The sequence below is a fragment of the Dermacentor albipictus genome, chromosome 2, assembly GCF_038994185.2.
Source record: "Dermacentor albipictus isolate Rhodes 1998 colony chromosome 2, USDA_Dalb.pri_finalv2, whole genome shotgun sequence".
Taxonomy (NCBI): domain Eukaryota; kingdom Metazoa; phylum Arthropoda; class Arachnida; order Ixodida; family Ixodidae; genus Dermacentor; species Dermacentor albipictus.
In genome coordinates, this window is record NC_091822.1 from 163,017,711 (window position 1) to 163,033,968 (window position 16,258).

The following is a 16,258-nucleotide window of genomic DNA, read 5'->3' on the forward strand; positions in this document are numbered from 1 at the left end:
ATGTACATGTCAAATGATCAAATATAGTAAAGCAAATTAAACTGTTTCTCAATGATATTACTACGTAACAAATATAAATGTTGGATATATGGAAGGTATTTTTGTGCAGGATGTGACTTCATTAAAACAAGGCTCGACTTTAGTACAAACATGCTGCTAAGAATCAGAGTGCGAGGGGAAGGGGAGACATCCGGTGGAGGCCGAACTACTCTCTAGTGGAAGAGCATTCTGACTCCATGGTTCTGCCTCCATGGTGTCAGAACTAAGCATTGGCAAATGTTCTCCCTCTGATGGACTGACCAATCTGTGCTGCTTAGTGTCAGTAATCCAACAAGAACTGGCATGTACAGCATAACACAGTCACAGTCCAAAAGAGAGACTGTGACTGTAACAAATGATAACCTGCATTTACATTAAGCACAAGAGCTCACAAGACATCCTCACAGAGGAATGCCAAATTACGAACCACACGGCAGTATGCAGATGACAGCTTGCACTAAGAAAAGCTTCAGCTTTGTTTTCACACAGTAACCTTTTAACCTTCTGCTACAGTGGATCGGCTATGGCATTCTGCTGCTAAATTTAACAGCCACGGGATTGGAAGTGTAATCGTCTAAAGCCATGCCTAGCCATCAAAAAGCAAGTTAGTGGTGTTCTGCAGATCAAATTTAACCACCTGTATCTTCCCAACCTCAGCTATGCAAAATTGTGTTGGCATGTTTAAGCGTGCAGTCATTGGAATGCGACCATCCCAACTAGGAATAACAAATCCCACCTAGTGATCAAAAATTAATATAGAGCCCTCTGCTGCAGTGCAGTCAAACAGCAATCACCCACGTCGGTTTTACTATCTGATGCAATTCTGTAAAAAATGAGTTGTGAACATGACAAAGCAACTTCACCTTTATGACACCATTCTGGTCTTCTCGAATTTGCAGCGATTCTCGATCTTGATTTTTGGAGAACAGGTCAAATACGTCTTCTTTGTATATCTGCAAGAGAGGTTAGCAACTTAACACTGAATAACCAAGGAGTCTGCATTCTTGAGCTAAACGCAAAATCCTACATCATTTGCACAAACTAAAGGCCCTATGCAGCATTGAATAAATGCGCTCGCACCACAAATGTTCATGTATGAGACTAACTTCAAAAGTCTATCAAACTGCAATCTGCAAGAAGCTGTACTTGGTGACAAGCTAAACAGCCAGAATGAGCTCCGTACACAAAAACACACCACACTTGTCCCTTTGTGTCACCAAATATCTGCCTCATAAACTGCCTGCATGATTCATAAATGCCAGTACCATTGCCACTCACTCCTCCGCATGCGACCGCAGCTATAAAGCAGGTGCAAATCAATGTCCTCACCTCGAGGAAAGACACTCTCACAAGGAATATCTTCTCCGTGTTCACCGAGATGTGCTTGAAGATATCTTGGACTGCCCTCGGGATGATGCCAGCATCTTCGAAGCCGGCACGATTTGATGAGCAGCACGTTCCCATTGTAAATGTTTTGCCAGATCCGGTCTGGCCGTATGCGAAGATGGTGACATTGAAGCCTGCACCATGGAATTTGCATTTGAAATACAGTACAGACACAACCCTCAAGGATGCACAACTAAGTGTTAAAAGAAAACAATAAGTGGCTTTCATACATCAGGGGAAGATGGTGAATTTTACCAGCTCTAATCTACAGTCTTGTTCATGGTTGGCAACATCATACTGTGACAAAGCATTAGGTCGTAGGGCTCAGGCTTTTTTGCAGGCGCGCAGGGCGACCCTGCAAGCGAAAACGTAAACGATGAAGGACAGGGGAGGCGGGGCAGGACAGGAGCACGGAGGAGGAAGAGGGAGAAGGCAGTAAATGTAGGGTTCATCAACATGCAGGGGGGAAGAAATTGCATTAAGTGGGACAAAATAGCAGAACAGTTACAAACGGAAAATTTTCAAGTATATGGAGTTGCCGAAACCCATTGAAGAGATGAGTAAGAGCCACCATTCATTGCGGGATACACCTGGGTTGGATGCAACAGAAAAAGGGAAGAACGCAGAGGAGGAGGCCTTGGGGCGCTAGTGAAGGGACAGGACTGGGAAAGGGTAAGAGAGAGCTGCAGTGAGTACATGTGGCTCAAGGGCACCTCTGTTATTAGAATGTTATTAGAATGTTATGTTATTAGAATGTAGAATGTTATTAGTTTACAAAGGTAAGGGAAGCAAGGACAATATTAAATCCTACAGGCCAATAACTATCACATCAGTCATATACAGAGTAGCAATGCAGATGGTGAAGGAGAGAATGGAGGAATGGGCAGAACGTGAAGAGATCTTGGGAGAACTGCAGAATGGATTTAGAAGGAACAGAAGGCTAGATGATAATTTATTTGTTATAACACAGTGCATAGAGATAGCAACAGCCAGGCAGAAACCGCTATGGATAGCCTTTTTAGACATTAGAGGAGCTTATGATAATGTAAACCGAGAAAAGTTATGGAGCCAGTTGAGGGAATATGGTCTAGAGAGAAAGATGATAGAGTTCCTACAACAAGTTTATACAGACAATGAGGTAGAGATAACATGGGAGGAGGAAACTACAAAGCCAGCTAAAATAAGAAGAGGTCTCAGGCAGGGCTGTCCATTGTCACCTCTGCTTTTTATGATCTACATGAGCCAAATGGAAAAGAGACTAGAACAGAGCACAATAGGAACCGACATAAGCTATATGCTGGAAGGGCAGAAGGTAGATCAAGTACTAGCCGGTCTGATGTATGCAGATGATATTGTACTGCTTGCTGACACCCGAGTAGGGCTACAGGAACTAATGAGCATATGTGGAGAGGAGGGAGAAAAATTGGGGCTCCAATTCAGTAGAGAGAAGTCTCGGATAATAGTATACAATGAAGAAAGGGGGGAACCATTGGAAATACAAAGCACTAAGATTGATCATGTTGAAAAATACAAGTATTTGGGCATATGGCTAAACAAGGGCAAAAAGTACTTGGAAGAACAGGAAAAAACTACGATTGAAAAAGTGAAAAGGAACTCGGCTGTAATGAAACACAAGGCACTTTGGAACTATAATAGGTACGAGGTGGTTAGGGGCGTATGGAAAGGGGTTATGGTACCTGGCCTCACATTCGGAAATTCAGTACTGTGCATGAAATTGGAAGTTCAGGCATGCATGGAAACGAGACAGAGAAGTGTAGGCAGGTTGGCCTTAGGAGCACACGGGAGCACCCCTAATGAAGGAGTGCAGGGGGACATGGGATGGACGTCATTTGAAGGTAGAGAGGCAATAAGTAAACTAAAATTTGAACAGAGACTCCCAGCACTGGAGGAAAAAAGGTGGGCAGGAAAAGTGTACAAATATCTGTACATGAAAAGTTTGAACACAAAGTGGACACTCAGAACGAGTAAGCTGAGGAATAGATACCTACAGCCGAGGGAGGGGGTCCAAAGTGGTTCTAGTGTGGGAAAGGAGGTGAAGGAGACCGAAAGAAAAATGTGGGAAGAAAGAATGCTCGGAAAGCCATCGCTATCAATGTATAGGTCACAAAAACAGGAGATTAAGAGAGAGCTCTTATTTGATAACTCGCGGGGCAGCTCACTATTATTCGAGACTAGGACGGGGGTTTTGAGAACGAAAACATACAGGGCTAAATTTGAAGACGTGGACCTTCGGTGCGCAGCTTGCGGAGCCGGAATGGAGCCCACTGAACATATAGTGCTGAGATGCACAGCCCTTCGCCCGACCCTGACAGAGGGAACAGTGGCAGATATGGAAGGGGCATTAGGTTTTCCTGGGGAACGAGGGCAAAAGACGAGGAAAGAGTGGCAGTAACGAAGGGGAGGCTAGAGGATTGGTGGAGGAAGTCAAGGGATAGATAATAACATAAAGGCGGGGACTGGTGACACGCGCGTGGTAGAAGCGAAATGCCATACCAAAACGCTGCTGCCACGCACGGAAGTGACGTCACAGTTATGATGACGCTGTTTAAACAAGTATGGCGTGTTCCGGTTTATAGTTTTGTGCGCGCTGCTGGAGCTGCTTCAGCTTTTCAGCTTAGCTAAAACACAATTTTACGGTTTCTTACTGTGTTGTGTGATAGAATGTTGTTCTAGTTAGTTGCGCTGGAAGAACCGGATGGTGTTCGAGCCACACTTGGGCGCAACGCTGGAGCAGCTCGTTTCTTTATGCCTTGGAGCGCGTTTATGGTTGGTACTGTGGTCTTGTGCAGCCCCTGTTAAGTTTTTCAGTGCTGTTGCTCTTGTTTGTTGAATTTACTGATGTGAATGGAGCATATGTGGGCTCTCAGTTTGGCAGAACTTTTTGCTGTTATGGTAAAAACGTTTAAACTCGTTCCAAATGCTTGTTGCTGCAGTTGCCGCTTAGTGTTGTGCATCGATCGCGGAAAAAAAAAACAAACGTTTCATCCTTCGTAGGATTGCTGTTGCAGATATTGCCTAAGTAAGCAAGCTGTTGCAATTTTTATATGGCACTCGATGTCGCATTTGCCTGTACTGTTTCTTGTCTTGCATGTTCATACTGTTCCCTTGTTTATCGGATTTTGGCGGCTAGCGAATCGCGACTTGCTTGAGCACCTGCTCGCCACAGTTGTAAAGGAACATGTTGAGCAACCCCAATGTTAACTATGAAGACAAATATTGCAGAACGTGGCCCAGCCGCTCATAGTTCTACTTTGGCTCAATTTTGTTCTAAAGCTTGGCTGTCTTGAAGACCAAGAAATTTTCTTAAATTTCTTCCAGTTAGTTTGCTAAGCTGCTATTTAGTATTGCTTCTTGTGATGGCGCTATGCGAGGTACCAGGTTTGCGCAAATGTTCCTCGCAACTTGTTTACAAACATGATGTAGGTTCATTGCAGGAACCTGCATTAGGTTATAGATGTGAGATGCACGCTAACATGACCGGTGTGGGTTTGCAGGTCCATGCATGCCACTCTCAAGCAAATGCCATGTTTCTATTGTATGAATCTTCCATCCTGTACAGTGAAAGATCCACTCAAGATCCAGGTGTTGTACCGTATCTTCAGAAAATAAAGCATTTATCTAAACACGAGCACAGGGTGTAAATGATCGCACTCCGATGCATGTGATACATAATGACAATCACCACGAAAGCCTATCGCATTACTATTACTTCCACAGGTAATTTTCATGGCTGCTGTGGAATGGCTGTCTCACTGCACCGCAATCTATAGCAACTAATAGACTGGGCATTTCAAATGGTTCATGAAAGCGGGTTGGGCCCTGGCCAGACTGAAGCAGCGGCACTCGAGAGACACTTTTCAACGCCCAGCCTCGTGTGAGTCACTTGACACTCGTCACAGACACTTGCTGACATTGCCTTCAGGCGGGAACAGGCCTTTCTGTTAGATTTGCGTTTCACGTCCAAGCTTTCGTTACTAGGCTTCTGCGTGCGTAAGGCGACGCGAAATGTTTGAATGCACTTTGCACATCGACAAAAGGCGCCCTTACTTTGCACAGCGATTTGGAAATGTGTATGCACCCTACATCGACGTCAATGCCGACGCGCACCACTTCTGCGTTTTCGAGCTCGAGAGCAGTGTGTCGACGTGGTGTCCAAGGCCAAACAGACATCCGACTTTGCCAGAAGGCGTACACACAACTTAAAGAATCGCTACATACGACACACCCTGCAATATGCATTATTCGTGTCGGCACCATATGTAGTCGGCGCTGTGCTACCACGACTCTTCGAAACCGACAGTCCAAATGAGGCGACATGTCGTGCTGTTTCGTGGATGCAGCACAGTTCGTTCGAAGCTTCTGTAGCTTCGTAACGGCAACGTTATTCGTACTCGCCGATATTACACAGTGATTCAATACTACAGTACACACCACACAGCCACAAGGAATCGCAACAGTCCTCCCATTGCGTGCACGCGTGTGTAGGCGCCGACAGTCATTTTCGATTTTGAAACGCAGCACAAAATAAATGCTTTATTTATTTAGGCGTAGTGTGTTTAACAGCAAAACGATAACGTTAGCATTTCATGCATTTTTTACTAAGTTTTCTTTTTGTGACGTCATCATGCGTGGCAGCAGCGGACTCCACTTGGGGTCGTCTGCTGCCACGCGCGTGCACCCAGCGCCGGCCTAACATAAATTGGGGACAAAATGTTGCATCTACTGTTTTAGATAGTTATCTTGGGGGGAGGAGGGGAGTAAAAACTAGGTTGAGAAAAAGAGGATATGAAGATAGAAAAAAAAGAATAATAATAAAATAGGAGGGGGGGAGCAAAAGGCTAGGTGGCGCCAGCCGCCGCCCGTTACAAAGGGTATAGCCGCCATCCATCCACCCATCCATCCATCTATTGATGATGATGATAATGTATGTGGTTTTACGGAGCAAGGGCCAATGCAATAAAGCTTATAGGGAAGCTTGGTTAATTAATGTGATTTGCATTCTTGGGAAACATTACCCACTTTGCGGTATTAAGTAAGTAAACAAGTCAGTAAGTATGTATGTGGAACAGTTACATAGAACTTCTTTCATGTCACTCTTATATTTCAAAAAAACAAAATACTTTAATACTTATCTGGTGAGGGGAGGAATCGAACCTATGTCACATGGGTTCCTCAAGCACAACAGCCTGATGCTTTAGCACTGTGTCATGAATGCATGTGAGCAGCGAGGAAACAATTCTTAATGTTCATGTGCGCCATGCATTTCAGAGGCTATGTACGAATATCATGGCAGCGCCGCACTACATTGCAGCCAAATGTCATGGCCACTAAACCATTGCAACCTGGTGTCACCATTTTGTTTTGCAGATGCAGTATAGTAGCATTGATAGTGAAGCCTGCTTATGAACCTTTACTTGTCTCGCTTGATTCTGCACAATACCATGCACATTTCTTTACAACACTGAAGACTTTTCTAAATACATAAATGGCTTGGATAAGATTAACTCTACCCTAAGGAAGACGAGTTGGGTTTGTCAGGCGCTTACTTGCAAAAAAAGACAAATTACAAACCCAACAAGTGCAGTACCATTTATTTCTTATGCAGCCCTCAATATGACCTGAGCTCGTCAGCTGCTTTGTGCATGTCTTAAAGACCAGGTGGTGCAAGGAGCCTGTGGAAAAGTGAAGTTGTGAACATACTTTTTTGTTTTGTTGTGTCACGTGCCACCTATTTCAAAATGGCCTGTTCTGTAGGACAAGTGAACGCTCCGAGTCATGTTGAAAAGAAAAGAAAGCGTAATGATTCGGAGAGTTAGCTTCCTCTAGTGACAGCAATCTTGCGATACAAGGCGTTGAAAACGAGAATAAGATGAAAGCAGGCGCCAACGTTTCGATAAGTGGACTTGTCTTCTTCAAGGCAAGGCCTTGAAGACCGATCCACTTAATTGTCAAAACGTTAGCTCCTGCTTTCACCGTGTTCTTGTTTTGCTTATTGTTTTGAATTTCCACCTCTCGCGTTCCCCCTGTTTTCCCTGAATACAAGGTGTTGTATGTTGAATCATGTAAATAAGATAAGTGAAAACATGCTATGAAATCCAACTTCTTTGCAGTGTAAAAAAGTTTATAAGCTTCAACTTTCTTCACAAACATTTCACTTGGTTTTGCTTTATATGACCAACAGATTTGTTTGCATGCAAAAAAATTCCTTTCTTGCAAGTTGCTTTTTTTTACAGTCCTTAAAGGGTTACCCTCTGATTTATCAACTAGTACATTCACAATAAATTTTTTGAGGGTGTATAATCAGCTGACATCACATAAGCAAAATCAGGCAAATGTCACCTGCCACCAATATCCTTGCGTCACTTAACTGTGAGGAAGGGAAGAACCACAGATCAAACACCTGCGTGCATGTTTGTGAGGAGCAGGGGCAAAAGCCACCTATGCGCACAGCACTTCAAACAAGCAGGACAAATGAGCGAGCGAATAGCCTAATTGCAGGTGGATTAATAATTACGTCTAGGTGAAATAGAAATTAATTCTGGTATATTACGCACTGAAACCATGATCTGATTATGAGGCACACACGCTGTAGTGGGGGACTTCGGATTAATTTTAACCATGTCGGTTTCTTTAACATGAACCCAATGCACTGTACACGCATGTTTTTGCATTTTGCTCATACCGAAATGTGGTCGCCATAGCAGAGATTTGATCCGACAAGTATGTGCTTAGCTGAGCAATGCCATAGCCACTGAGCCACCACGTCGGGTATTTCCATTAGAGTTACATGTCTGACTTCAGTAGACTGAAGAAAGGTGTCGTTTACACGACACTAAAGGCAACTGCCTGTTCATATATAACATTGCCATTTGTGTGTTAATTTTTTACGTTTATCTACAAGAATTACCAGTTTTTATTTTCAGCTCACAATTGTGAATCAAGGAAACCAATTACTTAATTAAATTAAATTAATTAAATGTCTCATTAATAAGGTCAACATTTTTAAATTGTTGCTAGTGTATAATAAATTAACTGACAGTAGTTCACTCACCTTCAAATACTTTAGGCAGTAGCTTAGACACACATGCGTCATATACTTGCACTTGGCTTGACTCCTCTCCAAAAACGTAGTCGTAAGAGAACGTCTTGTTTCCACCAAGTACAACACTTTGATTGCTCGGACATGTCCGAGCACAGGCTTGGCAGCCCTCTGTCAGTTCTTTGGGCACAAGTGGCCGGCACCGCACAGCCACCCGCACTGGAATCAAATTTTCGGTCTCCATGGTGCAAGAGATCTGTGGATAATGGGGATGAGATTATTATTAATACTATTCCTTTTATTACACCCTATCACACTCTTTTATTACACCCCCCTTTATTACACCCTTATTCCTTCTATTACACCCTACATTGGAGAGGGAAGGGGGGCAAAAAGCACTTTCAGACTTCATGAAATGCACATTAAATGTAATGGCTCAAGGAAAATAGAGAATAAGAGCACGAATTGGAAGGCACACAAAATGTTGAAGGTGGTCATTGCGCTGCAGAAAAATGATGAGGTATAGAAAATGAATGAAAGCTATAGCAGATATGAAAATAAACATATAAAACAACCGAAACTGCCAGAAGTTTTGTGGAATACAATAGAACCCATTAAAATGTTTCCTTGAGGAATATGAGGTTCGTAATGGCGATCAATGTGAGGTAATATGAAGGAAGTGATAGGAAGGTGCAGCACGCCAGAAAAAAAAAAAAGGTTGCAGCATCGGGATTATCCCAGGTGGGCGATTTTTTGAGCCACAAAGGCAGTTTTAATACACTGCCACGCCGGCGGCCTGGCTAACCCTAACTAGCTGGGTCTACGACGCCACTGTTCCCACCACTTCGGCGGGAACGCCGCCTGACTCGGGTGCGGGCGGGCCCCCGCTTCGCCACGAGACGCGAGGATGGACGTCGTAGAAGTGGAAGGGGAGCCAATTTCCCCGGAAGAATATGACGACCAGGGCTGGATTGCTGCTCACGAACGCCGCAGTAACGCCAAGAGACGCCCAGACCTCGATGAACGATCGAAGAACATCGGAGACTCGCCGGTTTCAACGGCGTGGAAAACCAAGAACGCACGAATTCTACAGCGACCAATGGCCCCGAGGCAACCGCTGCTACCGGAGGAAGACTATACAAGGTCGTGATCCGCCCGAGAGGTGGGCTCGACATGGCGCAGCAACGCATTGCGTACATAAAGGATGGCGTTCTGCTGGCAGCCGCATTGACACCAGAAAATGCCGGAGAAGATACGCTACGCATCAATCCAAGACAAAACACCATGATCATGAGCACACCGAAACTGTAGAATGCGAAACGCTACAGCCAGATACGGGAAATCCAACTTGGATCGAACACCTACAGTACGGCCGCTTACATTACTGCGCCGGAGAACACCTCCAAGGGAGTCATACACGGTGTACCAGAATACGACACGTCTGAAGACGTTGAAAAAAGCCTGTTGAACTGCAGAAACCCGACTATACTAAACGCAAGACGCATGGGACGCACCGATTCGGTTGTGATAGTGTTTGAAGGTACGTACGTACCACACTACGTGTACTACCGCGGAGCTGAATACCGATGCCTACTATATCGCAAGCAGTACGAGACATGTACCACATGTGGCCGCCTCGGCCACCGAGCGGATGTTTGCCCGACACCGAACAGCAAGAAATGTCGCGGGTGCGGAACTCTCAATCCACCCGAAGATCATCAGTGCGAGCCAAGATGCTTCATGTGTGGGAAGGGACACCTAACAGGAGACAAAAAGTGCCGTGAACGCTTCAATACCCCATATCTTCTCAGAAAGAGGCAGTGGAAACAACAACAACAACGGAATGAACATCCACCGCAGAAAGCTATGGCGGACAATCGCCCAAGTCGGTCCAGGGAGCGGTCGGGCAGCACCAAATCGCACAAGAGATCGACATGGACCAACAGCAACGGCAGCAGACACCGCGACAGGAGCCGCTCTAGTTCCTTACCAAGGCGGTGGCGGCCAGTCCAACTCCAAGTCCCGGTCCAGGTCCCGGCCCAGGTCTGAATCGAGATCGAGAGGATCCCCGCTACACGGAACCCCGGAGCGCTCTGGCGGGTCCGACGGCAACAAAACGCAGGTGAGCTGGGCAGACGCGGTCTCCGGCGCTGCTTCTCCGTCGAATATAACACCTAATATAGAAGGGTCCACCCTGGAGCAGGAAATGATCCAAATTAGAAAATTGCTAGCGCAAATTACTCGTGAAAATGCTAAGCAGAGGGAGGAAATTCAACAATTAAAGCAAGAAAACGCTAGGCTTCAGCAGAATAGGACACACGAGCCAAGTCATACGCCTACCGCCAGTACGGCACAGACGCCTAGCCGCGAGTCAACGCCCGCTCTCGCGCAAATGACAGGGACGCCGCCCGACAAAAGAAAACCCGAAGACGCGTCAGACGCGCAAAGCAGCGTCTCAACGCACTTAGAAAAGCAAGTAGAGGGAATGTTTGTGGAGTTAACTAAGACGCTACAACAACAATTCGGCGGGTTACAGGCACAGTTCATGGAAATTATACAAAGAATAGAAGGCATTGACACCCGATTAACAGTCGTTGAAAACGCGCAAAAGGACTTGAGGCCTGCGGGAGTGGGACCGGTAAAAGCGACCACCAAACCATATCATCGACCCGTAGTGACAGAAACCAGTAAAGTCACCGGGGAGAATCAAACAATTAAACGTGGCTCCGCGTAATAAATACATAATATGGCAATGGAACTGTCGTGGGTATCGCCGGAAACGGGGACACCTACAGCAGTTCCTAACTAGCAAGGAGGCCCCAGACGTCATCGCCCTGCAAGAAACAGGGGGACTGGCTAAATTATCCGGTTACAAAGCATATGGTGCTTCCGACGAGAAGGCGTCTGTTACAACTCTCGTACATAGAAACCTTACGGTCATAGAACACACCACTGGCATGACCGGTGTAGACCACGTCCTGATTGAAATCATTCCCACGCGCAAGGGAGAAGGAAGCCTTTTCATCTTAAATGTATACAGTAGCCCTCGACACAAGATGAGATTCGGCCCGCTTTTTCGTAAATCCTTAAATTTAGCAGAAAGAAATGCAATGGTAATTGTAGGGGACTTTAATGCACCCCACGCGGCTTGGGGATACCGTTTGGAGAACGTCAAGGGTCGTAATCTATGGCTAGACGCTCAGCAGGAGGGTCTCACTCTCGTAACGGATCCACAGGCGCCCACTAGAATGGGTAACAGTGTCAGCAATGACACCACACCAGACCTAACTTTTACAAAGAACACACCTGATGCAAAATGGATAAACACACAAGAAAATCTGGGTAGTGATCACTTCATTGTAGCAACAACTGTACACGCAGGCCCATCACGAAAGAAAGGCAGGAAAATAACAATTGTCGAATGGGACTTCTTTCGTAAAATCCGGGAGGAGGAAGCTGATGAGGTCATACAAGACATCGATATTTGGACTAAAAAACTTAATCAAAGTGTGATACGAGCCACTAAGACTATTCCGGAAAAAGCAGGGATAGAGGAGGCGGACAGCAAACTCCTACATATGTGGGAGGCAAAAAGCAGCATGCAGAAACGCTGGAAGCAGCAAAAACTTAATAGAAACCTGAGAACGAAAATCGCCATGCTCAATAAGGAAATAGAGGACTATGCGAATAGATTAAACCGTCAAAATTGGGAGGCCGCGTGCAACGCCATGGAGAGACAGATAGGGCTACCTAAAACCTTGAATCTTCTGCGTTATCTTTTAGACCCGGAAAACAGCAAGTCCACACAACGACACTGCCTGTACAAAATAATTCACAGATACAAAGGCACGGAAGGAGAACTTTTACAGGAACTACAAAGGCTATACGTAGGAAATACAACCAAAGAACAACAACATCCGTATACTGGTAAGGAGAACCCGTATCTTGACAGCCCCATAACCGAGGCTGAAGTTCGAGCGGAACTCATGAGGCTCAACACGAAATCCACGCCAGGCCCGGATGGAATCACCAACAAGATCCTGAGAAATCTCGATGATGAATCTATCTCGGCCCTCACCAAGTATATTAACACCTGCTGGGAACAGGGTAATATTCCACGTCAATGGAAAACCGCTCGGGTTATAATGATTCCAAAGCCGGGAAAGAAACTTCACGTTGGGAATCTCAGGCCTATATCGTTAACGTCGTGTGCTGGCAAGCTCATGGAGCACGTCATCCTCACACGTCTAACTAATTACATGGAAGATAACGGCCTTTTCCCGCACACCATGATTGGGTTTAGACCAAAACTGTCTACACAAGACATTATGTTGCAAATAAAACACCAAATAATAGACGCGGGACCTCAAACACTAGATACAAAAGCTATCCTTGGTCTTGATCTTACGAAGGCCTTTGATAATATCACCCACAGGGCTATTTTAGAAAACTTACAAGGCCTAGGAGTGGGCCAACGAACCCACGCGTATGTTAAAGACTTTCTCTCCGACCGTGTTGCGCAAATCACAATCGGTGAAGTGAAATCCAAAGAGATAAAACTCGGAAGCCGGGGCACACCACAAGGATCAGTCTTATCTCCCTTTCTTTTCAATGTAGCTATGATTGGCCTGCCAGCAGAACTAGAAAATATAGAAGGATTACATCAAAGCCTGTACGCCGATGATATCACCCTTTGGGTAACAGGTGGAAGTGATGGGCAGATTGAGGAAGTCCTCCAAACAGCCATACATACGGTTGAGAAATATGTCATGGATAAAGGATTGAGATGCTCGCCGCAAAAATCAGAATTACTTCTATATCGACCGACACGCAGGGGCCGTAAGAGTTCTACGGGTAAACCAAACATCACGCTTTTTGTAAATGGCACCCAAATACCTATTGTCGACAGCATTAGAGTCCTCGGACTCCACGTATCAGCGAACGGTCACAACGGGGAAACAATCAGAATACTAGAAAACAGCGCACAACAAACACTGAGATTAATTAAGAGAATAGCTAATCGCCATTATGGGATGAAAGAGAACAATCTGGTACGTCTAGTCCAGGCGTTTGTCATCAGCCGCATAGTATATGTAACCCCTTCCCTAAATCTCCAAGTAGCAGAAAAGACAAAAATCGACGGCATCATTAGACGATCATTCAAACAAGCCATAGGTTTGCCGATAAACACATCAAATGACAGGCTCCTAGCCTTAGGTGTCCACAACACGCTCGAAGAACTCATAGAAGCCCATATGATAGCACAATATGAAAGACTCTTACAAACACCTACTGGCAGACACATACTTAACAAGCTTAAAGTAACATACGCATCACAGTATGGCACTAAAGTAGACATTCCCCACGACATAAGAAAGCAGCTTATTATCCCACCGCTACCCAAAAACATGCATCCTGAACACCACAGGGAAAGGCGGGAGGAAAGGGCAAGAGCTATACAGAGGAGATTCCAACGCTTTCAGGACGTGGTGTACGTCGACGCGGCAGAGTACACGACTACTCAGAATATGTGTATCGTTGCAGTGAACTCGCAAGGTGAGCGTAAGGTCAGCGGATCTATTAAAACTAACAGAGCCGAGGTGGCTGAGGAATCGGCCATTGCTCTCGCAATGGCTTCCACACTGGCCACGATAATAGTCAGTGATTCTAAAACCGCCATTTTAAATTACGCAAAGGGACGCATCTCGCCGGAATCACAACGTATCCTGGCAAACTTTCGCCGCGAGCGGGTGGTCCATATTATCTGGGCGCCTGCGCACTCCTCTCTCCCCGGCAATGAGGCGGCCGACACCGTGGCTCGAGGACTCACAAACCGAGCCACCGGGGCGCCGCGGTTGAGGTTGACAGGGGACCGGATGGTTGGCTACAGGGAGATAACTAATCATTACAGATTGGGGAGGGTGCGTTTTCCTCCCGCACACCCATCACTTGATAAGCAGCAGGCGGTGGCATGGCGCCTCCTTCAAACAAATACATATCCGAACCCGGTGTCTTATAATCATAATTACCCAGTCCAATGTTCGGCCAATTGTAAACTTTGTCAAGAAAGGGCGGACCTAGATCACATTATCTGGGCCTGCCCTCGGGCGCCACGACAGGGCCGAAAAATTCAGGACCGGAAGCAGTGGGAGACCGTGTTGCTCAGCTCGGCCCCCGAAGACCAACTTTTGGCTGTCCAGCAGGCCGAGGATGCCGCTAGAGCTCAAGGGCTTCTGGCCGCCATCTAGGCGGGGTTGGCCCCCCCACGAATCTGCCGGCTATATAAATAAAAGTTATTTCTCTCTCTCTCTCTGCAGCAGAAGAATGGCCAGTTGAGACATAACCATAGGCTTCTGCAAAAAGAAGGCGGGGGGGGGGGACAAATAAACTACTTGTGAAGTTTGTGAAATCGGCTATCCTGCAAAGCTTCTTTTTTTTTTTAAACCATAAAACTAGCTACCTGATTACCTTACAGCCACAGGTGGAGTGCACCTGATAGAAAGCCCCGAGAGTGTTGCTTCAGTCAACTTCAATGCACCTTATTGTTTTGTTGTTTTTTGCACTCATCAATATCGCGACATCTTTAGTGTTTGAATTCGTGGCAACTTAGCCCTCTCAGTGGCTGCAGCAGTTTGCGTGGGGATTAGGCAGGTTCATTTGACCAAAGTCACAGCGTCGAGACAGGGGGGGGGGGGGGTGTATGTAATGAGCCTTGACCCTCCCCCTAGTGGGTAACCTTAATTGTGCACACCTATGGACGTTGCCTTTGTTTGCGCATACTAAATACTGCTCACAGGGACGAAACTGTTGTGTCACGAATGTTTTCACCAGTTTTCGTTTTGATATGGCCACTACATAACACCTCTAAGCCAAACCTCTGCAACATCATGTCACACCTTGTTACATTACATTGATGTATATAATCCATCGCATGTAATAAAACTTTCTTTCCCCACTCTCCGACTGCATCTGGTTGCTTTGGAATCGCCTGACCTTGTTGTTAAGGCCTTCTCACCAGGAAGGCCAAACACACAGCAAAAGAGGTGATAAAGGGACATCCTGCCATTAGTTCTCTACATTTGTTCATTGCTCTGAGTAGCCATCATGAAGCGAAAATTCAGCTCTGGTCTTCCATCATATGTTGCTACTGTTTTTAAAAATTTTCACTGAAGCTGTTAAAGGGAATTTCACAGCCTTTTTTGTGCAGCGGTGTGCTCAGTATTAACCGTTAAAGAATAGCCGGAGTCCCGAATTTTTGTTTTGAAATGTAATTATAGACGATTACAAAATAAAAGTTTTTTTGTATCCTTCATACCTCTTTCGAATAGACATATACCCCCTTTGAATAAACAACTCATTTGTGCATCTTTTTGGGCAGTAATTCGCAATTAGTTTTTCACATCATGTCTCATTCGCTACGCGAAGGTCAGCTAAGAGTTTATGCAGCTAAAAAAGTTAAAGCTGATCTGCGTGGGAGCCGTCAGCAGCCAGCGAACATACCCACAATCCTTCTGAATGGTACGAGAACTTCTGTTAATAGCTTGGCTGTCTTTGGTGTATCAATTGCTCAGACTGGCACACATCGGCGAGGTACCTTTTTCACCTTGTCTATCCTCCATTCACGGGGGCTCTGTCTTGAGGCGGAAGCTCTCTTGCAGAAGGTGTGCAAATGTCCTGACTAGCAGCTGTGATAGACGCTAAAGCCATGCAGCACACTGCTTCACAGCATTACTTCCAACTCACGTACTTGTCTGTCTCATTCTCCAATGTTCC

At 45.7% G+C, this 16,258-nt stretch overlaps 2 protein-coding genes across 6 annotated transcripts in view; one reads left to right on the forward strand and one right to left on the reverse strand.

The window, feature by feature from the left end:
* LOC139056239 (chromosome-associated kinesin KIF4-like) overlaps positions 1–16,258 on the reverse strand; it is a 100,940-nt gene that overhangs the window by 69,940 nt on the left and 14,742 nt on the right. For 2 of the 5 annotated variants that reach the window (XM_070534298.1, XM_070534295.1), the window contains exons 2-5: positions 10,476–10,679; positions 8,498–8,741; positions 1,369–1,559; positions 903–992 (exon numbers count right to left, since the gene is read on the reverse strand). In XM_070534298.1, the coding sequence (XP_070390399.1) occupies positions 903–992; positions 1,369–1,559; positions 8,498–8,729 (513 nt within the window). In that variant the 5' untranslated portion in view covers positions 8,730–8,741; positions 10,476–10,679. Of the gene's footprint in view, positions 1–902; positions 993–1,368; positions 1,560–5,493; positions 5,807–8,497; positions 8,742–10,475; positions 10,680–10,825; positions 10,884–16,258 lie in introns of those variants that run through there. The other 3 variants (XM_070534296.1, XM_070534297.1, XM_070534299.1) reach the window with 3 other exon arrangements.
* Positions 13,160–14,793, forward strand: LOC139055593 (uncharacterized). The gene has a single exon (XM_070533110.1). It carries the CDS (start codon positions 13,255–13,257, stop codon positions 14,731–14,733), a length of 1,479 nt encoding a protein of 492 aa, XP_070389211.1. The 5' UTR covers positions 13,160–13,254; the 3' UTR covers positions 14,734–14,793.